The 24,957-nt window shown below is 44.6% G+C and overlaps 1 protein-coding gene across 2 annotated transcripts in view; it reads left to right on the top strand.

Annotated features, from left to right (window-relative positions):
* The window catches only part of DPF3 (double PHD fingers 3), a gene marked incomplete at both ends in the record, with an annotated part of 164,595 nt that extends 145,678 nt beyond the window's left edge, over positions 1–18,917 (top strand). For both annotated transcript variants that reach the window (XM_082485082.1, XM_082485083.1), the window contains 3 exons: positions 16,252–16,364; positions 17,717–17,798; positions 18,847–18,917. In XM_082485082.1, the coding sequence (XP_082341208.1) occupies positions 16,252–16,364; positions 17,717–17,798; positions 18,847–18,917 (266 nt within the window). The remainder of the gene's footprint in view (positions 1–16,251; positions 16,365–17,716; positions 17,799–18,846) is intronic.
* Between the last annotated feature and the right edge of the window lie 6,040 nt (positions 18,918–24,957).

Below are 24,957 nucleotides of genomic sequence, written 5' to 3' on the forward strand. Positions count from 1 at the left end.
AACTTCTCTGTAACAGGGGTGCCAGGTGTGCCTATTGGTGTAGACCTAGGGTATAGATAGAAAAAGTGGTTTTGTTAATGTGGCTGATGTTGGGTTTCAGAGTGAAAAAAACTATATCTACAAAAAATGCATCCTGACCAGGTGAAGCTGCCGGAGAGCCTGATCCTGCATCATGTTTCTTGCACACCTAAAACTCAAGCTCACCTCATGGAGAGTTTTCCATGTGCCAGTAGCAGCAGATTTTGTCCTCTTCTCCCTTCCCCTTCCCCTTCTCCTGCTCCTTCCAAGATTAACACATTCGGCCAAAAATAACCATGTAAGATGTCTGGTAGACCCAAGTCCTGCTCCCCCTAAGTTAAATGACAAAATTTATGTCTTAATTGGGCTCTTTAGCAGGATGGGTGTGTTTTGTTCATTTTGTTGGTGTCTGTACGTGCAGCGGTGAACTGCCTCTAGAGAAAAAAAGAAATCAAATTTTATTTCATCAAAATATAACAAGACGCACAACTGTAATGAAGGTTTGCAAACTGTAGGGTCTGTGTTCAGTTTGTGTAATATTCCTTCCAAATAAAAGTTCTGCTTCCAACGTCCCCACTGTATATTCCTCTGTAAATATTACTTTATCAAACCAATTCCACAAGGTCTTTTTTAGTGCAAATAATCTTCTTTTAAAGAGACATTGTTGAATAACATACTACATGTACATATACTTTTCTAAGCTCTCCATTGTTTATAATACCCTCTTTGAAGCTTAAAATAAAACTTCCTCCTCTATTGATTTTGTTTCCCTTTTCCATTTTGTAAATTATGACTTTTGTCCCTGGATTTTGTTTTGTATTTCTTAACGAAGCATGACGTTAACCAAGAATTCTCTTCCTTTTTCTGTTTTACTTTCTCTTCTCCATTCATTGGACTACAGAAACTGGTCCTATTGCTTGCTAGAGTGAAGGTAGGCAGGAAAGAAAATACTGCTTTTGTGTAGGACTCATTTTAAGAGTGCTTCCTATTATTTGGTTATAATAGAGAATCTTCCTAAATATTTTTGTATTTTGATAGCCTTCTCCATGAGATTAATAGAGTTGCATTAATTTAGATACAAAGGTGGAGTCTAAATTACACGAGAGCTTTTCGCGTAGATTTTAGTGACATTGCCTTAAGGACTTGTAACCCTACCTATGCTGTTTCTAATCCAGTCACTAGAGTAACTGGAAACTGTGGTTCCCTTTGCCGCATTTCACAGGGCAGGCATGAACCCTCCCTTTCCCTTTACACACATTAGGTTAGTAGTATGGTTGTATAGGATAGAAAGAGAAAGAGGAAATACTGTTTCAGATTAGATGCCAACTTTTTAGGAAACTCTCTGTGTCCTCTCTCCTAATAGGCCTGCTGTCATTTTTATGAAGCTCTGTTGCCTTCCTCTGCCTTCTCATCAATTTCTCTGCTACCAGCAGAGGCTATAGATGGCCTTTTTTACTTTGGCAGCTGCTTGCAAAAATAGCAGCTGAGGTGTAGTTTTTAAGAGCCCCGATGTGGGTACAGATCCTTTAGAGCAGTGAACAGCCCCCCCCAGCAGATTAAATGGCAAAAAAGTCCTAAAGAGAACATCGGAAATTAATCCAGTCAGGCAATATCAGAATTGTACTGGATTGTACAGACGAGCTCCTACCTGTCTAATTTTTAATAGTTGCGTGTGACATCGTGTGTGTATTTGCAGCAGAGAATTAACTATTCTTGGTCTTTTCTGGCCTTTCCCTATGAAGTTTTATTTTTCCCATGTGTAATTTTAATTTCCATTAGTGTTTTTTTTTCTTCACTCTTTCTTCAGGTGAATATGACTCGAAAACTTCACTGCTTGCCTTCAAACTTTATCTTTACCTGTGCAAGGCCTTTGGCCAATTCACTGGAGGAAGGAGGAAACCAAAAGGCAGTTTCAGCTACCTTTGATGTCCTCTGTCACTGTGGCTCTTGGGAACCTGATTAGGATCTGACAGAGCAGCTTTTGGACTTCTTACTGGGTTGTCCTCAGCTGTTCTGTGGCTAAAAATTCCTTCCTTCCTTTTCACCTGTTGGGCCCTGAGGACCAGAGGCAGCTGAAAAGGTGGGGTAGGATGTTAACCTTATTGCTGAGCTACGCTGAGAAGGTAGCTGTGACGCTCTCCTTAGAGTGTAATACTGGATGATGGGGTTGCTGGCTTTAAACTCCTCCTAGCAACTTCTAATTTCCTTTCTGCAATTTGTTCTCAGATATTCTTACAGTAATCTGAGTTGTGGGCCTACAAAACTACTTTTCCTGGGGGTTTTATGGGGGGCAAATAATCTTCTCTTCCTGCCCCAAAGCAGAGAGAGGAGGGAGGGTATGTGATGACAGATCCTGAGCCCCTGGCCATGGCTGCTTTTGTTGTTCTTCTCCTAGCTCCTCTTGAGCTTTCTGCTGTGCTGTACAGGACAGAGAGACCCAGACGGAGGTTGGACCGAGGGCAAAGCTGAATGCTGACAAATCAAAGAAAGTTGAAGAAAGGGAGGAAGGAAACTGATTGTGGCATCAGTGCACTTTTCTTGTTCAGTAGGTCACCTCCCATTCTAACTCAGTTGTCATTTTCATTGTCCCCAGTGTGATGGATGCAGAGAGCAGAGCTAGATGTTTCTGCTAAGGTAACCAGGAGTGAAAGTGTATGTTGAAATTGGCCTTTATGGATGTCTGTCAACACCCTGTTTAGATGAATGGGATCCTTCCCACCACAGCAGAGTTATTGTTGCAGGCTGTCAGACTCCAGAGAACAACTCTGCATAAGTCTTATTACTTTGAACATTTTTGTGCTTTTGTTGTTGTTGGTTTTGGGGCTTTCTTTTTTAAGCCACAGGCCTGGAAATAGAAATGTTCTAAAGGAAAGTTTTAATTTTGCAGACATTATCTGAACAGAAAAAAAAGACCACTGTTCCCTAATCCCCAGGGCAGATTTGCGTTGGCATGCTGGCTAGGAAGGTATCTTATTTTCCTGTTTGGAGAAGGGTTCTTGCTGGTGAGAGTCAGACGTGGCAGGAGGAGGGAGTAAAAATGTCTGCCAGCATTGTGGCAGCTAATGGTTGCCCCCCAAACAGGTTTCCCTGGGCTGAGACCGAGCTGAAGGCTGGCAAAGCTGAGGGCTGGAATCCTGAGTTTTCTGGGTGGGCTGAAAATGGCATTGGCTTCTTTGATTTGACCTGAACTAGAATACTGCCCTGGTTTAAGATTTATTCCAAACTTTTGCTTGGAATCAGGAAAAAAAAAAGTGGTTAAATTTGCATAGAATCATAGAATGGTTTAGGTTGGAAAGGACCTTGAAGATCATAGAGTTCCAACCCCCCTACCATAGGCAGGGACACCTCCCACTAGACCAGGTTGCCCAAGACCCCGTCCAGCCTGGCCTTGAACACCTCCAGGGATGGGGCCTCAACAACCTCTCTGGGCAACCTGTTCCAGTGCCTTACCACCCTTAAAGTGAAAAACTTCTTCCTAATGTTTAATCTAAACCTGCCCTTTTCCAGTTTAAAGCCATTCACCCTCATCCTATCACTAGATTCCCTAGTAAAATGTCCTTCCCCAGCATCCTGGAGCTGTGAGCTCTCCTTGTAATCAGATCCATCAGCCTACAGATGATGAAAGAAAAACCATAACCCTTTCTCTCTAAACTCAAGCTTGTAATGCTTATTAGCAACAATATAAACTTCTCTGTACCCCATCCCTTCCCTAGTGTTGAAGATGGCTGAGTAGGACCTCAACTACATAAAGCATAAGTAGCAGAGCCCGTAAGTGGTGACTGCTACCCGTAGCTTTGGCTAGGCTTGTCCAAATTATGGTTTGATGTGTTTAAGTTCTCCATTGTCCCTTGGAAATTATTGTAAAATTGTATTTAGTTTGCTGCACCAAAGCTGGACATTTGCCACAGTTTAGTCCTATCTTTGATTTTAATGACTTAAGATGAGAGCCATCCATCTGTGGCATTTTAATTTCACCAGTATATTTTTTAAGACCTGACTGTGTTTTTTGCTGTTTCAACAAATGCTCTTGCTGTGTGTGTGTTGGAAACATTTACCATATCATCTGTGATTTGATGAAGTTTTGTCCTTGCAGCCTGTAATTCTCCATGGTATGTGCACCATGATGGGAGAAGGATGGTGTTTACCTTTAAAAAAGCACAGATTTCTGGAGCACAGTGTTGTGGCTAATACTGCCGTCCAGGATGTAATTAGAAACAGTTTTGTTTAATGTTGTCTAAGATAGCTGTGGTAGCTCTGAATGGCCTACAAACCAACTATGGTACTGCTATGCAAAAGGCCATACACTTTGAATGCTGAAGCTGGGCAGTGGGCTGAAGCTCTTGGAACTACTGCTGCCTGCCTGAAAGAGGTAGCCGCTCTGAGGAGCTTGCAGAGAGGTACTTCTTCTTTGGGATCCCAGCTGATGGATGGTACCTCTTGAGCGGGAACAGACATAGCCTCCCTTCAATGTCTTAGGCTGAGGGTTTTTTTTCAAAGTGGCGTTTCATTTCTCAGTGCTGTTCATCTTCCATAACCAATTCTCAGTCAGACCTTCCAGTTTATCTCTAGGTTTGCACAGGTGTTAAAGTCTTTTTTTTTTGCTTGGACTGAATCCCCTTCTCATTAAGTTGCTTCAGTCTTTGCTTTTAGTGTCCTGATGTCGGTGGCTTCATTGTGGGTGGCAGGAAGAGAATGAATGTGACCAAATCTTTCAGACACAGCCTTCTTTTTTGAAACAGGTTAGAGATTTTCAATAACGCTGGAGAGAGTTTTGTCAAGCATTGCTGAAGACTTAGCTTACTAGCTTGGATTTCTTTCATTAGCCAACAGCCATTAACTTCTTCATACGGTGATCTCAGGAGTCAGTATTGAGGTCAGCACTCCAATGTGAGTGGAATTCATTGGACAGGAAATAGTTGAAAACTGTGCGTTTGCTAAAGGGGTACTTTTATTTTAGTGTCACGTAGCTTTCAAGTTCATGTAGCATTTTGTATGGTGGAGTTTACATGGGGTGGTTTTAAGCCTATGATTGAGAAATTAATTTTCCCCTGTTGGTACAAATCATAGTTGCTTCACATCAGTGCTTTGCTGGGAGTGGCTTAAATGTCTTAAACAACACTAAAGTCTTTCCAGCCCTTTCCTCAGGCTCAACAATTTGTTTTGTGGTGCAGTGGATTCTGCAGCTGGATCTTGGCTCAGAATTCTCATCATTGCAGGGATATCTGGGCTTGGGCTTCTTAAAGAGCAGGCTCCAGCTCTTCTCAGGTCTTTCCACACCAACTGTGTCTCTGAATGTGTCCATCAGCCTGGAGGCTTAGAAGAGTTTTTAAGTATCCACAAGCTCTCTCTAGGTTGAATTCAGATTGCTGTTGTACTCTTCAGACATCCAGATGGTACAGAGCCATTCCTTCACCTGGAGAAGAGGAACTTCCCTGGGTTAGGGAGCTTCATTTCCCTTGCAAGGCCAGGTCAGCCTTTTCTTTAATTAGTCCTCCAAGACCCCTTCCTCACTTCCATTAAGGGTGAGATTTTACAAGTACTTCACATTCTGAAAGGAAAAAAATGGAGAAGAATTTCCTAAGGACATCTGCACCCATTAGATTTCTCTGCAACTGTTTACTTATTTACTAGTCTGGCATTACGTGAAGAAGAACCAGTCCCCGTTAGGCTCCGTGCAGCTATCATTGAGAATTGCCAACCATCTCATGGGTATTGGGATCCCACCTAACAGTGAATGTCACAGGTGATGAACACCCTCAACAGCTGTGTTGGGGTGCCCGGAACCCTGTCAGACCAGCCTGTAGGAGGGGACTTCCCAACCTCTTTGCCTTTTACTCAACCATCGAGCCAACAGTCCCGCTATCCAATGTAGCAGCCAGCTAAGAGCGGGGTCGTCATTTTCTGGCGTTAAATACGATAATTTTCTACTTCTGTATAGTCTCTGTTAAGCAATTCCTCTGGTGCTGAAAAGTAGCAGGATTAGTGAACTGTTTAATGAGGCACATTTGTGTCCGCTGCTGTGGAACTAGCTAATTTCTTGTTTAATCTGATGGGATATTTAGCTGCTGTGCAGTACCGGTTGTGTAGGTTAAGGAACGCTACTCGCTTGTTGCAGGTAGACAGAGAATGGCCTGTGCTTTGACTTGGCTCATCTGGGCTGGAAGGTCTGGTGAGCTCTGAGCAAACAGATCACATATTTTAATCTGGTGTTTTTCCAGTGAAAAACAAACCAAAAAATCCTACTGTTTTGGTGTCTCTGGCAGCATTTTGTTGGACAGTTACTCAGAAAGGCTGTTAAATAACTGAACTGAAAAATATCCCGGTGAGGATAAAAGATTTTGGTTTGATTCGAAACGAAATGCGTTCTCTTTTTCTCAATGAAACGACCCTTTCCCACTGCCAAGTGTGCGCAGGCTTGAATGAAACATTTCATTTGTGAGTATTTTTTCCCCTCTCTTAAAAACAATTCCATCGAGCTCCCTTTTGAAGCAAGGTACTGCTCCAAAATGAAAGTCCAACTTCTTTTTTGTGAAACTCTGGCACAAAATCTCACCCTTTCCAAAAAATCAATTTCTCCCTCTGCCGCCTCTTAACCCTTTCCCCCCCCCCCCCCCCCAGCTTGCTTTTGACTGAAACTACTTCATTCAAATTCGCTCCTTCACTCAGATGTTTAGATCACCCTGAAACTGCATTTTTTAGAGAGTAAACTGAGACATTTCACCCCCTCCTACCGAGCACATACTGATGCTCTGCAGGGTGCAGTTATAGCTCTTACTTCCCTCTAGATACTGATGTTGCCAGGACTTTGATGGGGAAGTGAAAACTGGCTGCCATATGATGAAATCTCGGTCGGCACTTAGAAATTCCCAACCAAACAGGGGGTTTAACTAACGGAGAAGGGAAAAAATCAGTAGACGATGGAATTTTTCCAAGTGCTGGCACTGCATTGCGAACAATGGAGAGCGGGTGTGGAGAGCACTGCCCATTCGGCAGCTGAAAGGGTTTCTTTAAATTGGAGAAGAACTGAAGTAACTTGCTCCAAATTGTTTTTGTTAGTGTTTAGTTGAATAGGGCAGTTCTACTTAGGTCTGAATATACAGTCACATTAGCAACCGTGTAAATTATGCTTGCATGGGAAAGTCAAACTTTTTGCATTTACAGTGTGCTCACATCGGTTCTCAACCATTTGCCCATCATGTGCTGAATTTCTTTACCTGGATGATACATGGTTACCTCATGGAACAGCAACGAGGTCACTGCCTATGCAATGGCATGGTGTTTTCTGCGTAGTTACCTTTATTTACTATTAAAATGGTGACATTTAAATAATTTCTCTGGAGTTTGCCATTTGATTTGAAATTTCTGGAACTGTGCTGGCAGGGAATTAGTCCAGAGTTCTTCCTTAATCTTTCTAGAAAGTTTGTCCAGGCATTAGTAATACTCCTCCCTTTTCCCTTTCCTTTCCCCTAATTCATCAGCGTAAACCCAGCCTACCCTGTTTGCAATCGACAGTTACTTTTATGGGATGGCTGTTTCATGGGTAAAATCACCTCTGAAGTCCTTCCCGCAGCCCTCGGTGCTTGAGGGGGACCGCAGCGGTGCAGAGGGGTTGTCTTGATGCTCTCCATACTGATGGGGTGAACATGGCCTGTAATTAGTGAAGAGGTGCCCACGTGATGAAGTATTGCCTCTGTCGTGCTTTCCCGCCTAATCCCAGTGGAGAAGCCCCGGTCGGAGTGCCCTGGGGAAACGAGGTGTCCCATCCGCTGTCGCCGCCAGCTCGGGTTAGACACACTTTGTCGGGTCAGCGTGAAAACGCTGGAGCTGGTCTTTGCGAGCGCTTCCTTGATAAATGTGGGTACGCTGGGCAGCGCTGGGCATCCCTGCAGGCGTGCTGCCGTCTGTCTGGCTGTGTTAGCAGGGCCGTTTAACACCAGTAATATTGGGGAAGGTCCAGGTATTTGGACAGCAGATGTGGATTCAAGCAGGTAGCAGAGTTCCTTGTTCAGGTTAAAGAGAGGAGAGGAGGGGCATAGCTGATATCTTGTTTTATGGGGGGGGTTTAGCAAATGTAATGCTCTTGTGGAAGGCTATTCAGGCTGCTGTTTCCCTAGCGTTTCAAATACCACCCCACTCCTCTCATTATACTTGGGGATTTTGGCTCTCCCAGGGGGGAGGAGATGTTCTAAATGGGCTGCCAGGGAGGTGGGTTTAATGCACTAGGAAGAACTGGCTTCACCAAGTTAAAAAGCAAAACAAAACCCAATCCTCCATTCCTATTTTTAGTGTTTATGACCAAGTATTTTTGCTTGGTTGCTCATTTTGAAAGGGTTTAGTGAGCCTGCCAGTTGATTGAAAGCTCTGTGGTGTGTGAGCTGGCCTGGCTGGGGAGCCTGCAGTGCATAGCGACGAGGTCGGAGCCGCGCCGGAGGTTTTTTTCCACTGCAGTTTGTTGAAGGGTAACAAAAATGTCCCCTGGGCAAAGGGGATGTTGGCTTTCCAGGTTGTGGTGATTCATCTTGTCGGGATAAGCAGCCTTCCTCTCACTCCTGCGTTTTCATCTCCATCTACCTCACCCCTACTTCACAGCGCGACCCAATGCAAAACCTGCCGGTATTGCCGGGGGGTCTCGGGCAGCCGACCCCCGCGAGGTGTACCTGCTGGGCAGCATTAGCATTCCCTGCCTGTCCTCCTGGCCACTTCGTGCTCTATAAATGGGTTTATTCTCGTTATTAGGAGCTATGTCCCTGGCATATGGAGTCCGTGCGGTGCCTGCAGGCAGGTTTCCTTCCTGTTGGTGTTGGTAAGCGGCCCAAGTGCCTCCTGGCAATTAGCAGATCGTTACCCATAATGCGGCGCGCAGCGATGCAGCCTGGTGGGTTTTCTGGAGGTCACTCTGACCTAATTCACCCCCAGGAATTGTAGAGCGCTGGCATGACTTACCAGTGCATTAACAAGCTGATGCTTCAGTACGAGGTTATTTGAGTGCTTCCACATTATTTTTCTCAGGCAAGAAATAGCCATTTTGTCTAGCGGCCAACAGTGGCTAATGGGGGCCGCTCTGGAAGAGGAGGGAGCAGACTCCCGGCCGGTTTTGAGATGGGACATCACAGGCGTGCCGCATTTCCTTTGGCTTTAACCTTGGGGGCTGTTTCTGATCCCCCTGGGTTGCAAATGCGCAGAGTTCGGTTTGCCGCCTTCCTTCTGCCTTATCACAGCATCTTTGCGGTGAACCAAGCGGCGTGTGTCACGAGTGTGCCCGAATCCCGGCTGCTCGGCCTCGGAGGAAGACAGAGGAGCAAGATGTTGCCCCAGATCTGCGGCAGCCCAAACTCCCCTGGCGATATGACATGGAGGTGCAGATTTCAGCCCGGAGCGGAGGGCCTGGCTGCAGCATCACCAGCCCCCATCAGGGTGTCCTCCCACGGCGGTGTTTTGTATACGCCAGAGTTAACTGTCGGCAGTTTTTAGACGCTTCTAAAATCTGTAGCTTCTGTTTTTCATTTCTCCCTGCTAAGATCTGTGTGGCTGGACTGTGCCTGCTGAGGAAGGGGAGCTACGCAGGGAAAGGCACGCACAAACCCACGGCAGTAAAACTGTTTTAAAACACTTCTCAAGGAGTTTTCCTGTAAGTCTTGTGGCATCTGCTACCAAGGGCATGGCGTGTGGGGAGAGGGTGATTTGACAGACAAACTAGTAGGATGCCCAGAATAACTCACTCCTGGCTTCCCTCTGTGCGTGCTCTGGAGGTCACCCCCGAATCCCACCCATCTCCTCCTGCTGCCCCGGGCCAGACAGAGCTACTCCGCCTTGCCTGGGGCTAATCTCTCTGGGTGCACGTGAGTCTGTGTATGCACAGAGCCTTCATTTTGTTTATGGAGGTGAGCAGCCTTTGAGCCACGCTCTGCTCTTGATGTACCCTCTGTAGCCCAGGCTCTTTGTCCTCGCTGATGCTCTTGACGCTTGAAAATGTTTCAGGGGAAATTCTGTGGCGTTGTAGAGTCAAAGCTGAGAGCGAGTTGAGCTGGTGGGCGGACTTCCCGCAGGCAACAAAATTTTCCGGGGAGTGCCTCCAGATGAGGGGTGTTTGGGTAGGAGGTCACTCCCCCCGTGCCCGTTGGTGTTTGGGTGGCTAAAGCAACAGCAGGGTGGTGCAGGAGAGCGAGCTGCAAGTGCCACCTTCCAAACAGCACCATCTTACAACTTCATTGAGATCTCTGGTGTTTATTGCTTTCAAACACAGGTCTGTCCTGCTGTCAGTTCCCCTTGACTCCAGTTACACCTGTCTAATGGCGACTGGGACAGAACCAGTATCTGTTGCACAGGGGTTTTATTTGCCCTTTAGATGAACAATTAAAGCGGGTTCTCTTCTACCGATGCTGAATATTCCAGCAACTGCTTGTAACTTATGTCTCTTTTTCCATGGAACTGGCAGTACCGAGAGGCAAACCACCTCCGGAGTGCAGCTGGCTGCCAGTCCCGGGTGCTAATGCAGCAGAGTGCCCCTTCCCTTTCTGCGGGCTCGGTTTAAGCTCCGTCCGTGCTGGCCAGAATGACTATAGGGCCAGGAAATGAAATAATAGGAACTATAAGCTCTGCTACAGCTGAATGGTTTCAGAGCTCCATCAATTATTAAAGGCGTTAATTCTTCCACAATTACTGGCATATTGCAGCATATTAGATTAGAGGAAAATTGGTCTCTGACCAAATCAGACTGACCAGCCTATTCACCGAGGCCCCCGAGTCCTTTTGGACTCGCTTCTGTGGCAGAGTCGGCAGTGCTGGAGCACAGCGCCGCGGACACTGGGAGGAACAGCCAGGTTCTTGCATCTCCGTCAGGATGTAGAAATCCATGGTGGTAATATTTCCTCTCCTGTATTTCCTCTCCTCCTCTACTGTCTCAAAGTAATAAGACCCAATGGTGCCTACCAGTGAGACTTCCATTTTTGTCTATTTTTCTTAAGAAGCGTGAGTCAGCAGGGCTCTGTGCCGAAGGGGGTGAGACAAGAGTTCTTCACCTGCAGCCTCCACCACCCAGCCTGGCCGCCGGGAAAGCTGTTATATTTTTCTATACTGAAATATTCCCGCTTCCCTGCATCACAGAGGTGCTGCGGCAGGTGGTGCCTTGGATCCTCACCCCACAAACACTTTTGAAGGTTTCAGTTTCTGAGTACCTGCATTTGAGGAGGCGGAGGCATATGTCCCCGCATCGTAACGCCTTGACGTTGCAAGATGGGAAGGGCCAGGAAAATGCCAAGAGCTCCCCATCCTCATCCCTCAGTAACGTTTGGTCTTTTTCTGAGAGTTGCAGCTCCTCGAGCCCTGGGATTCTGGCAGAGCCAAGCCTTTCGGTGTGGCTGGATGGGTTGGGTTTTTAAGGGCCCTTTTTAATCTGTCTGGTGTTGACACTACGTATCTGTAAGCATGCTTTCTTAGACGGACAAATGAGGGCTAAATTTTAATATCATAACCATAAAATCATATCCTTTGTTAGAACTACAAGTTACTTTTCCCTTCTTGAGTACAAATAATGGTAATAATTCTGTCTAATGATGGCAGCGGTCACAGCAATCCTTATTCAATCTTAGCAGGAGGAAATTTTGCAGTTTCTTTGCATGTAAAACTTCCATTATTTGGACGGGGTTCCTGTGGCATAGGTCATTATATCTGTAATATGTATGTATAGTTGTTTAAAGACCTGAATAGTTTATGGAATAAATTCTGATGCGATATAGCCAGGAGGCCTGTGGGTTTTCATTATACTATTGATTAAAAAGCCCACCACTACACAGTGGAGATAAGAGAAAGAATTGGAAACTGGGTGAAAATTCCTTTTACTCTGTAGGAATAATTTCACGTTTGTTTTAAAAAAGGAGTCTTTGCTTATTTCTTCCCCTCAAGATAATCTCTGCCTTTGTTTGAAAAAGGTTATTGATTGGATTGTTAACTTAAATAGTCTGTGGCGGGTGTGACAGAGCACATGGCTGCAATTAATCTTGCGATGCAGAATCCATTATTGAAGAAGCACTAATGAGCCGTTCTAAGGCCTTCACTGGTCACAGAGCGCCTGGGAGCAGCAGATTGCTCCTGCCCTTTAATGTCAGTTTTGGTCTTTAGTGTTATACAGCCAGTGTAAGCAGAAGAGATTTTAAGAGATTTTTAGATTTTTTTTTTTTAATTTATTTTTTTAGGGTATTTATGTTAAAATTCTCCTTACGGCCAGCCTGCAATTGCCCCGGGTGCGGGAGACAAGACATGGTCTCTGATATTGCTCAGCCCCCCCTCCTCTGACCAGATGTCTGGTGGACATAGTGTACCATTAAAGCCAGTGGCATGTGAAACACGGGTGTCACCATAAAATACGGTCTCAGTCGCAGGGTTCAGATCCAGAGGAGAGTTTGAGGGAGCTTTCAGACCTGATCTATACCTTAAAATATTGCTTTAAGACAAAGGGATGAGCTGTTGGAAACCTTCTCACTGCAAGTTTTATTGTCTATGTTGTTTATAGCTATTGTGGCATAGCAAAAGTTTAGGTAGAGAACAGTTATGGTAGATTAGAAACTGTCGATGTTAACATATCACCTTCTCCTTCAACAGAACTGCTCCCGGGGTGTATTTTAGAGGTCTGTCTATTGACTTCAGTGACACCATAAATATGTGTTACTTCTTCCCCCTGTTAGATCTGCAGAGCTGATACAGACATGTGAGGTGATCCAGCGGTTGCCAGGGCTGAGCCACCACCTGAATTATTAACTGAGTTCCACCTGCAGATTCTTTGCTGCACACCTTCACCATAGCAAATGCCGTTCATCACCGGATAAGCGAAATAAGACTGTTTCTTCATCCTGACCTCATAAGTGATGCAATTAAGCGAGAAAGACTTCCAGCTCTCTGGCTTGTGCCACAGCGTCTGTAACTTGAACCACATTTTGGACTGCTCTTGGTGTAAAACAAAATTGTTTGTGGGCTGAACTAGCCTATTTTTTTTAAGGGAATTTGAATCTCCCCATAATAGCCTACCATACGCAGCTACAGGGCTTTGTCTTCAGGTATTCTGCCACCGACGGAATGCCAAGAAGTGCTGTGATGTGGAGCAGGGATGGTGTTCACTGACACGGTTCCAGGAAGTCTTGGACATGTGAATTTTCTCATAGGTCATGAAAAACCATAGGTTTTGAATGAAAGTAGAAGGAAAATAGAGAGATTGTAAAGAAGGAGAGCAGGGAGGGCAGGAAAAAGAATTTTAACGTTCTGAGTATCTACTGACGTGCTTGCCATATGCTACAGTGCCTGATCACGCTGTTGGCATAAGTAAAAATAGTCTTTCCAACGACATTAGGTTGGGGTCATGTACCACAAGGCACGTTGTTTAATGTGAAAGAGGATCTGACTTAGAGGCTGAAGAAAGACATGTCCAGAAGATACTCTTTTTCCCTTAGACATGCCGTAAGCCCTGGGGTAACAGAGAGCAATCTGCGGCTATGCAGACATGGCTGTGAGCATTTGTTGGACTCTTTTGTAGTCACAGCATTTGGAGAGAGAGCCCAATGGAGTGAATAAAATGGTATATTTTTGCAAAATTTTTCTGTGTTGCTGCTAAAAAGAAGCCACCGTGGCCTTTACTCCACTATTAATATTTCCTAAGCGATCCTAAGCCCAGAAGAGCCCATTTCTTTTAGGCTTGTGCTGGGTGTGGTTCTTAGGAAGGGCTCTGCAAAATAGGATGGATCACTTCAAGGATGAGGCACCATCGATAAGAGATGCAGCACAGAAAACCTGCTGAGGTGTTTTTGAGGCAAATGAGAAGCGAGACAGTCAAGACTGATAGCTGGAAGAGAGCAGGAATGGCTGTGAAGGGACAGAGATAAAGTAACGAACAGAACCTGACCTTCGTGGTGTTTGAGAAAGGGAGAGTCTCTAGCTGGAGTCTCTGCAATGAACAATGTGTGTACGCAGGCAAGTGAGCATGTGAATGCGTGTATGCATTTAGCTGTGATTTATTTCTGTAAGTTTGATTCCATTCTTTCTGTTTCTTTTCAAACGTAGACTGAAGCTATTTAACTCTCTGATTAACTCACCTCCCCGTATGAGTTGTTTTGCGTGATGTATTCCAGCACTGTACAACCTTTCTGGAAGCCGACTCGCTGCTGTTGGGATGAATTCCTCCCCGATGCATAGTGTGGCACATTTGTTCTATTTACTGGTGTTGGAACAAGGTTCTGCGTTTGCTGTAAATCAGATCTGGAGGAACATTTCAGTGTCATGCCAGGTTCTGCTAGTTTGATAGTATCAGAAATAATATGAGGTCCTCTCAGCAAGAAAAGGTATCATGTCACAAAATCTCCTTCTGCACCACTGCGGTTTCAAGGTCCCTAGAACTTTATTTAGGACTTGGCCCACTGTAAATCTCAGTAAAATCTGACTCTTGTTTTGTGCTGACATTTCAAGGGCTCTAAAACCCAGTGTTCTTCTTAGCCAATCTGAGCTCATCAGTACTGTCAAAACATTTATTCAAAGGCTTAAGAGTGATAGGAACAATGTCATCGATCCCTTCTTCCTTAAATATCTCCTTTATTTTCTATTCAATTTCCTTAATAACTTATGTACACAAATTTCTTTATTGGACAGGCTTAGTTTTTGTGTCACTACCATTCGAATATAACTGGAAAACCAAAATCCTTGTTACACCATTTGGTGGTTTCATAGACACATAAAGCAAATGTATTCCCTACAGCGTTATTGCCTTACCCAGCAAGTCTCAGCAACTGTTTGCTTCACTAGCTAGAAAATACAGAAGCTTCTTGTAGGGTGGTGATGGGTGATGTGACAACACAGCAAAATACCACTGATAGGTCTGGTACTGAAGATAGCACATCTATGCCCACATCTACTGCAGCTGTGCCTTTTTTTCTTATTGGAGAAGCAGCCTTTCTTTCTCCACTCTTTAAGACATTTAGGCTGGTGGAGCTGGAGAAGATTTTTTCCTACCCGTTGGCTGTAGTCTAAGAAGAGCAGATTGGCTACAGGTCAACCACGCACACCTGATGGTGTAAGGTTCTAGAAGTAGCACGTGGTAGTGTTGCATGTGTGTACCTTTATTTCTAGTTTTTGTATAGATGAGCAATTGGCTATCTCCATCCCATGCTACCCCCCCTCCCACTCCCCAACCCTCCAACTATGCACGGTGTTAATGCTCACGTGTGCCAGAGAGGGATGCTAAATACGGGGCTTTCCAAGAAGGCGAGCAATAGATTACTGCAGGTGACTTAGGGACTGCCTCAGCCTGACAGGGGTGGTTTGGGAGTACAGCACTTTATTTCAGCGGTATATTTTTTCTTGTTTTGTTTTGCAGAAGGAACACTGATCCTACCTTTGGTTTGTTTGTTTGTTTGTATTTTCCCCTCCAGAAAGCCCATTGCTGACCCCGCTACTGTGATACCGCTGTTTTGCAAAGCTGGAGTCGACACGCATGTAGGGGTGGGGGTTGTAACTCTGGCAATTTGTCCTTCCCGATTAGATGTGACTGTTCTGCTAGCTTTCCCCTCTTTATTCCTTTCATTTAGTTCGTTGTGGGAGTTGGCTTGGGATTTTTTTCCTTTCGGTTTCTTGTTTTGATCCTGGAAGGTTAGCTGTGCAATTTGGTTTCTTCTGTGCCAACCAACTTTAGTGGCAGAGCTCTTAAAAAAAATAAAAGCTGTGTCCCTCCATCCTGTCTTGCTTCTTCTCTGTACACTACTGCTTCCATTTAAGCAAAGTTTACAGAAGTGCTCCACCCATTTGGACACCAGGAAAGGAAGCTCTGAAATGGAGAATAACCTCATTTCCATCAGGTCCTTCAGTCCGCTCGAAACAACGCTAATTGAAACTGTAGTCCAATTTCTATTAAGATGGATGGGCTCTCTCTGAAATTGGGTTTGTTTCTTTCTCTTCGTGTTTGTTTTTTTTTTTTTCCAAAAAAAAGCTCCACAAAAACCAAACCCAAAGCCAAACCATTTTTAAGAGCTCTGAATAAAACTGCTTTGCCAATGGGGAATGGGTGGGGATGACTCTGATTTTCTCTTGTGCCCGGCAGCGAAAGGGTTAATGCCTGCTTTCCTCTTTGGTATCTGTTAGTTGCAGCCCATGTTGTGATCAGTCCATGTCCATGTGCGTTTTGTTCCCAAATTTAATACCGGTTAATTAACAAGCAACAAGTGAGCCTTAACAATGACAGTTGTTTCCGATCTTCCTCAGGACACCCGACCTGCCTGCAGTTCACCACAAACATGACTGAGGCTGTTAAAACCTATCAGTGGCAGTGCATTGAGTGCAAATCCTGCAGCCTTTGTGGGACCTCTGAGAACGATGTGAGTTCATTTACCTTTTCATGCAAATAAGCATCACTGCAAGCTACTGTCATGCCTGCCCTTGAGGAGCACGTGGCAGTGGTGTGGGTCATGGCTTCATTGCTGCTTCCACACATCTCCGAGGAAAAGTGACTCCTGAAAGTAGAGATGGCCTTCTCCCCAGTGCCCCCGTTCAGCTGTTGGTCTCTGTTGAAATTACCACAGATGTCATATAGCGCCACTTAAGGTGGGGATAGTTGTGGTTTGTATGCTTATTCAATAGAAATTAGCCAGAGGCCATAAACTCACGTCACAGGGAGCTGCAGGAGAGCAGTATTTTCAATATGGTAGTTAGGAACAGATATGAATGGGTGATAACCCAAGAGACGGCAGGTATGTTTCTTCTGTCCCTGATTTTGCTTACTTTCTTGGCATGATTTTTAAATCTTAATTACAAGACTTGGGAAACATGAAAGCATTTGAACTGGGATGGTTAGGCCTCTCTCTAGTCACCTAATCAGCTATCCCAGTGATTTCCAAACCACAATCCAGAGCCCACAGCTGAACACTGTCCTCTCCGTGGGGTTTTCAGTTAAAATCTGGTGCTAAGGGTCCTTGGTAGTCTGAGAAATGTGGAGAATTGACAGTGGCTGGAGAACTTTGGAGTCAATTAGCTAACACTACATTCCCTATAGCAGAATAAATTTGAAGCCTAAGATTTTGTTTTGCTTTAGCAGTAAATAAGGAAATCTGAAAACAGGGAGCTGTTCTGTGTTAGGATTCATGGGATACTTCAGAGCATCTTTTTTCTCCCCCAAATATATGAAAGAGCTGCAGACCACATGGTGGGGTCATGTAATTTCCATCTGTTTCACAGAGCATTTACTCAGCTGAGTTTTGGAGAACAGGCTAAGTCCAGGCTTTTGACGAGAAAGGTTTCCCCTGAAGGGATGAGACCCAGCACGTGGTCACATTGAAGCCCAGCAAAGCCTGTCCTCTTCTCTCAGTACAGCATATCCCCGGCCTAACAGCTTTCACTCCTGCATCATGAGGCCACCTTGGAGAGGAAGTCCTCCACATCTCAGAGAGTTTTTCCAGTTAGAAACTGAACTGCCTTTATAATGAGAAGGGCTCTCTGCAGCCTCTCGGAAGTATGGTGGTTGATAGTGGACTCATGAATGTGATGCCTGTAGCCTTTTACATCCCCAGTAGCCTCTTAGTCTCTGTGTTGCAGCTCTACATTCCTAGCTGAGCACTGCTGGTTACCATGCTTATATTTTCATCTTGGCAAGAGACTAATTTACATCATTTTCTCTCTTCTCCTCTCCTTCTCTCCCTGTTTCCCTACTGTCTCCCCAACAACCCTGTCTCAGGACCAGCTGCTCTTCTGTGATGACTGTGACCGTGGCTATCACATGTATTGCTTGAATCCACCAGTCTTTGAGCCCCCAGAAGGTAACATATGTTGGAAGTCTGCTTTGAAAATCACAATAAAGTCCTGGTGGAGAAGGGAAGAATTTCAGAAATGTGGCCTGGGCCATGCAGGGTTAAGGAAGCAGTAGCAAAGCAGAGGCAGGTAGCACTGGAAAGAAAGACAATTAATAGGCATGGAGGTCTAGTGTGGTCTTAGATGTCCTATTCAGTCTTGCCTGGTCTCTACCTCCTCTACCAGGACACGGCTCTTTTGCAGGTCATGGGCGCCTTTGAGTGTCCCAGATGGCATTGGACACCTCAATTTAGTCAACTGAATCGAGCTCCCGTGAACTGTGACTTTGGACTTCCTAACAAGTTGAAGTCCCAAAGAGAAAGCCCCAGACAAGGAGGTCCTCTCTGGAATAGCTGAGAGTCTGTTCTCAGGAGGCTGGATTGAGACGAATGACCTTCCTTGTTCTCTGGTCTGTCTGTGCCTTGGAACAGTGAGAGTTTTACAGTCTGTGTTACGTTTGGTATGTAGTTATGTCCTCTGCAGGGGATTCAATCTGACTATACTACAACTGGTTGTAGTTTGTCACTGCGTCGTGGAGCAGAGGAACTAGAGGCCCTTGCCATTATTGATTCTCTGACTAAAATCTGCAGAGAGCAGTAGAATTGGAGAAGGAGACACGCGAGTGCAAATGACTGCGGTTTACATGAGGGGTGAGACAAGAATAATTAAAAATCAATCATGCATTCAGGAGCTAAATGTTTGTCACTTTGATAAAGAGGAAACTAAAAATTTTGAAATGCAGCTAATAATTAGCTAAAGGTTCCTGTTTGACTGGGAAGTGGTGTATTGAAAGTATGAAAACATGGAACACCTCATGGCAATGCAGAGCCCAACTGTGTTGTAACTTGTATGGAACGCCTACGTACACAACACCAAGGGCAGCAGAGTCTGCTTCAGAAAATTACAGGCAATTCCAATGTTAGGACCATTTGATATCCTGTTCAAGCTGATCGTGACAGAAACTCTGAGTGCCTGGATTTGATGTCATTCCTATAAGAAGGATTTTTTCGTTTGCAGGGAGCTGGAGTTGTCATTTGTGCCGGGAGCTGCTCAGAGAGAGAGCATCAGCTTTTGGCTTCCAGGCCTGAGGAGCTCCAGCAGTCAAGAAACACTTTGCTCCTGGTGTTGCCGTACCAGCACACAATTCCCATCCAGAACACAAAGACACAACCCACATCAAAATGAATGGACACTCAAATACAGAAAGAGGTATCTGTGGTATTCACCGTCACTAATGCCATACCTCCTGGGCTCTACTAGAAGGATCGTGTACTTTCCTGATGCTCCGGATGAAATCTCTTCACTGCTATGCATGGTTGCTGCTTGCCGTTACGGGCTCACATGCATTATAGAAGGGGGAGGGTTGTTCTATTGACATGGAGAAGTCAATTTTGTGTGGCCTTGTGCTTTCTGTTTAGTCTTCTTTTTAAAGAAGAAGTAGTAAGGTATCTCCCAGGGAATTATTGGTGAGTACTTTGGCTGGGAGCGGCACCAGTTGTTTCTCTTCACAGGCTTGACTGGAAATCTCTTTACTGCAACCACTCTGTATTTGTAGGGGGGGCTTTGAGAGTTGCATTAGTTTAATGCTTCCCAGGTCATGAACAATGCGTTGTCACTGAGAGAACACTGATCAAAAATGTTTACGGGGTGACGCTTTCTCCCTTGCATCAAATGCTTTGATTTGGCAGATCTTTAGAAATCTGGTTTTAGTACCTTTGAAGGAAGAGCAGTACCAGTATGTACACACACAGATGCTTAGAAAAGCCTACTGTCTTTGGTGTTTCAGGATATTCAGGCACACTGTCCCACTGCAGTGCCAGCATAAGTCCACACTCATCATTTTATTTTCATTCAGAAAATTGTGAATGGTTATGTATGTAACTGACTTGCTCTTTAGCTCAGAAAAATGAACAAGAGAAAAATGTCAGCTTAAGTTGGTGATAGAAAGTAAAATTGTCAGTTTTCTGAGCAATCTAAAGTAGGCTGCAAAATGGAACGACTTTGGCTTAGGGTCAAATGAAGCACTTTTGATTAATTTTTTGAAATTTCTAAACTCAAATGTTTTGCAACTTAAAGTTGCATTTTATTCTGGGAATTGCCTAATCAGGAATTCCAGCATTTCCAAAGTGTTACTGTTTTTTTTATCAAAGTAATTATCAAGATCTAGCTGAATTTTCAAATAATTTTGCCCCCAAATTCTCTACAACCACATTTTTGGCAAACATGATAATTTGTCAAAAAACTTTCCCCAGCTCTAAAGAAGGGAATAATTTACTGAACCTAATATGAAAAGAAAGATTTTTGAAATTATTTAAAAATTTTAATAGAAATAGTTGTACTTTATTTAAACAAACCTCTACATGTGAAATGAAGAAACATTAGGAAGAGCAGCAATGGAAAAAATATTACAGTCAAGTCTCTGAATAATTTAAGACTCACTAGGAGGACAAGTGAGTGCATTAAAGAATTTCTACCAGGTACATCTTTAGGGTTAAAAATCTACAACTCCCTGAACTGCCAAGTAGCCCAGAATAACCATTTTCTTGGGTATGATGTATATTACTTTCTATGCATAGATTTAAGTGGGTTTATAATATAAACTTATGAGAGTCCCAAGCAGCATGTGACTCGGGTTGCTTGCGCAAGTAGGTAAGGACACCGAAGATTATATTTGGCATATTTATATTGGTTGAAACTTTTTTGCAAAACTAAATGTCCCCGAACACTTGAAAGGACATTGTGAAAGAATATCCGTGAGCTAATTTTTCTTCCTTCTCCGGCTAATTACACTTAGTTAGAACGAGCTATACTGACCTAATGCACTTTCCCTCATTATTTAGATAGTTTCTTCACCTTTTGCGTTTTGTTCAGCTTGCGCACCGAAAGTAGCCGTGTCAGCTGCTGGATTCTCCCACGTACTGTCACAGCCTCTTCTCAGGCTGCAGCAGGAGTATTTTAACCTGTTAGAAAAAATTTAGAAAGTCTTTTTCCTAGTCGTATTGGACCAAATCTCTCCTGGAGCAGCTGCCCTGGCTACCTGTGAAATTCACTCAATACCTTAGGCTTTCCATGTGACGGCCCCTCAGATATGAGAGTATGAAGAAATTTGAGTATCAGGTGCGGGGAGGGTAAGCCCGTGGACCTGCGTTAGGTGGCTGGTACCTGTTGGGACAAAGCTGTGGAAAAAAACGTAAAGTGAAGCATCTTCTTCCCAGTCTGGAACTGCCCTGGCCCTGGGGAGCACCTGGGTGCCACAGCTCATCTGCACGAGCATTTGCACCCATCTGTTGGTGTGGTTGAACCCTGCTGACCTGGCACTTTGGGACCATCGCACAGTTCAGGCTGATACAAAATCCTGTTGCTGCTGTGGGCAGGAGCGCAAGTATATATTCACCAGAGACACCACTGGCTCTCTCACGGAAAGCGAGTGTTCTGGCAAGAGGGACTGCAGCTGAGAAGTGTGTGCGCTGGAGGAGAGTTTTATGGTGGTGCTGGCGGTGGGAGCTGCAGAGGTGGGTTAGTGTTCGGGCTGGTGCTCGGCTACCAGGCCTGCTGGGCTTCGGGAGCTCTATCTAAAAATGGCCATTGCCTTTCAGTTTCCTGGTATTTGCATTGACCTTGGGAGAGGAGTAGGACAATGTCTGCATTATCAGATGGAGAGGAAAGTGCATATTGTTTTAGCCTGTGTATTAACCAGAGAGTGGTGACTCATCATGTAAGTCTCAGGTAGCCCTGTTGGTGGGACTGGCTGGTGCAGAAAATCAGTGCTCTCCATCCCTGTGACAGAGATGTTGCTAAATGAGCTGTGCTCTGCACGCACACCTGCTTTCCTATTTTGTGATTTTGATCCATAGCGCTGGCCAGCCATTTTCTCCTCCAACAACCATTCTGCAGTGAACAGTGTCTTTCATGTTTGGAAGCATTCCTCAGTGGCCTTGCTGAAGTTTCATCACTAATGAGGTACGGCAGAAGGAGAGATTGCTAGATCTTCAATGGCAAAATGTTGTTTGCCGTTTGAGATCAGTGTAATAGGCTACCTACCCGCAGTGGTCCGGCTGCGGTTCATCTCTCCAGCTTTGTGCTGTGTTGCTGTGTAGCCAGGCAGCTCCAGGTAACTTTGGCAGCAGATGCTGAGAACTTCCTCCAGCTACAGTCTCCCTTCTTCACTAATTCAATTTAAGATAAGGGGCTGGGACAGACCTCTCAGTGACATTTTAACGTCTGTTCAGAGCCATACATCTTGACACGCTTTAGAAATATTAATTCATCTACCAAGCTAACAATGCTGTATCTCCTTTCCCAAGATGTGGAGATGTTGTGGCACAGTCATGGGGGTGAGGAAAGGAGTTTAGAAACTCTGATAACTGATTCCCCGTCACCTTGTACCCCCTGGGGACAGCCTTGCTGCATGACTGCTGGGCTGAACAACTTAGGCCACTCCATCCGCTGTCAGGCACATCTTGAAACCTCTTGTAACAGCGATCTGGTCTAAGCAGCAAAAAACTAGAGGACTCTGGCTCTGTATGCTTCCCTCTCTCTTGCTACGGTAGGACGTGCAAGTTTTTTGGCAGCTCCTGAGTTGATCAAACTGGCATATTTCAAAACTCTTCTGTGTAGGCAAAGCTAGCAATATTTTAGCACAAATCAGGGCAAACTACCATGGGAGATGGTAGATCCCGCATCCCTTCAAGTCTTCAAATCAAGAGTGGACAGCTTCCCAGAAGATGTATTTTAATTAAGCACAATCTTAGTTAATCACAGGAATGTCTGACTGGAAAAGGCTTGTGTTATAGAGGAAGTCAGGCTGGATGATGTAATAGTTCTTCCTGTCCTTATTATAAAAACAGATGTTTACTGTGGGAGAGGATGTATTTAAATACAAGCTGTGTCTGCGTAATGGCCTTAAAGTATGTTAGTTAAACATATTCATGTGATCCTTCTCATTTTGGAAAACCTAAAACTGCTGCAGTGGCAGCCTTGGAAACCTGAGTGGAGAAATGGTCACAAAAAAGGGATGCATCCAAGTCGTACCATGGAGGAGGTGAGCTCCTGTTACCATCACAGAGCCTCCCCTGCAGCACAGAAAAGGCAATACCTTTAAGAAATGCGGGTCCCATTCTGCCTCCAAACCATACTTCTGTAGACGTGTCTTTGGACTGAGTTTACAGCATTTCTGTAAGCGTACCTTAGGACAGTTCTTGAGCTAGGAAAGCCACCGTTAGGTGTGGTCTTTTGAAGTAAATGTTGATCTGAATAACTTTGAAATCATTATTTCTCCGCTTTCTTTAAAAGGAGCTTAGTAAATTCTGCCCCAAAGGAAGACTCTCCCGCGCGGTGCAGTGTTATGGGGCTGTTGCATGTTCTTTACACCTACAGCATGTGTTTTGACAGGGGTCATTTGGGAGGTGAGGAGTGGATGGGGGTAAAACGGAATATTAATTAAGCTTGTCACTGCCGGAGGGATAGTGTGCATTGTGCGCAAGGAAATTCCAGGTAGAGCTGGGCATGAGATTTTTCTGCGTGGAATAAATTGATTTTAAAAAAATGTGCTTTAGAGAGAACCACAATTATTCACATATCCAAATTCAATCTGGCAAATTATTTAATATAAAAAATATGGGGGGAATATTGGAAGAGTTGAAAATGCTTGTTTCAATCCTTTTAGAATGACTCACTTCAATATTTGAATTTCAAAGTTAATTTTATTTCAAAATAAAAAAAATAAGTAGCCTTCATTTGACATAAAACATTTAAAGTGGAGCTCAAAAGTATTTCAGGTCTACCTGAATCGAAATTTTCCACATTTTCCTATTTCCACCACTGTGTATCTGGTTAATTCAGTTCCAGCATATCAAGAAATTAGAGAAAACTTTAAAGTATCTACTTAAACGAAAGTTAGCAGCTATGGAGTAATAGGAATCTTTTACATGATGCAACTAGTTCATCTAAAAGTAAGAGGAGAAATAAAATGGAGAAGAATGTAATCCTGAATTCTAGGAGCACTTCCTTAGAGTAAGACATGGTGGCTGATGTTACTTGTCTGTCTGTCTATCTAATCAGTTGGCAATGCCAACGGTTAGTCTATAAGACTGTCTTTCAGAGTAGAAGGGGGAAATGCTTTATGTTTTCCTGATATATCAAAAAAAAATAATGGACAAAGCAAAAGAGACTATATTGGGAACAATTTAGCACCATTCTGGGAGGGCAGAAAATGCAAATCTTATGGAGGAGATGATTAAAAGATGGATTGTCTTGTTAGTTTTGTTATGGGAGGCTGTGGGTTGGGCAAGAGGAAATCCTCACCTGAAATTTTAACAGTTGACCAGATCTATATTTTTGTGAAAGTTAAGTTCTGTGGAGAGGAGGAGGCAGACAGGACAGGAAAGCCCTCTTCTCTAGCCAGTTCTGGGTTTGTTATGATCTTAGCATCTCATACTTTTGCATGATATACTACATGGCAGAACGAGGGAAGTATGCATTCATTTTCTTTAGGCAACCGGGCAGGGTGACCACCACTGCTGGGGCAGGAGCAGGCCGGTGCTGTCCCTCTCCTGATCCACAATAAGAGGTGTCTGTAGAAATAACCCTCAGCCAAACAGGTGGAGATGCTGTTGCCAAACTTAGGCCTCAGTTAACAGCAGCTGACCCGAACTGGAAACAGCCTGTCCAGCAGAACTGCTGGTTGTGCCCAGCTGCCCACCAGCGTGGAGAGTCAGAGCAGCTCTGAGGTTATATCTGGACCATTTCACCGCACCTAAGCAGAGTTATCAAGTTTATTTCTGCTTATAACAGGGTTTGCGGCACCGCTGTGGGCAGGTGCCCAAATCTCTGTGCCTCGCTCCTGAAGCAAAGGCAGGATGGCAATTCTTAGCTGGTTTTGTCGAGCACTTGGAGCCCACCAACTGCGGACAAGCACTAAGTGCTGCCATTTACTAGAGTGCCGCAGACCTGGGCTGTGGCAGAGCAGGCAGAGCCAACTCTCCCATGCTGTGCCTTACGCCATTTATTTCTGCCAGCCACAGGCCCGCGACGCTGCCCGAGCAGATGGGAGCAGGGGACAAGCCAGGAGCTGGATGCCGAAGGTCCAAGACCCTGCAGAGGAAATGAACAGTTTTAGTTACTATGGCT

The sequence above is a fragment of the Vanellus vanellus genome (genome assembly GCF_965231255.1).
Source record: "Vanellus vanellus genome assembly, chromosome: 6".
NCBI classification, from domain to species: Eukaryota; Metazoa; Chordata; class Aves; order Charadriiformes; family Charadriidae; genus Vanellus; species Vanellus vanellus.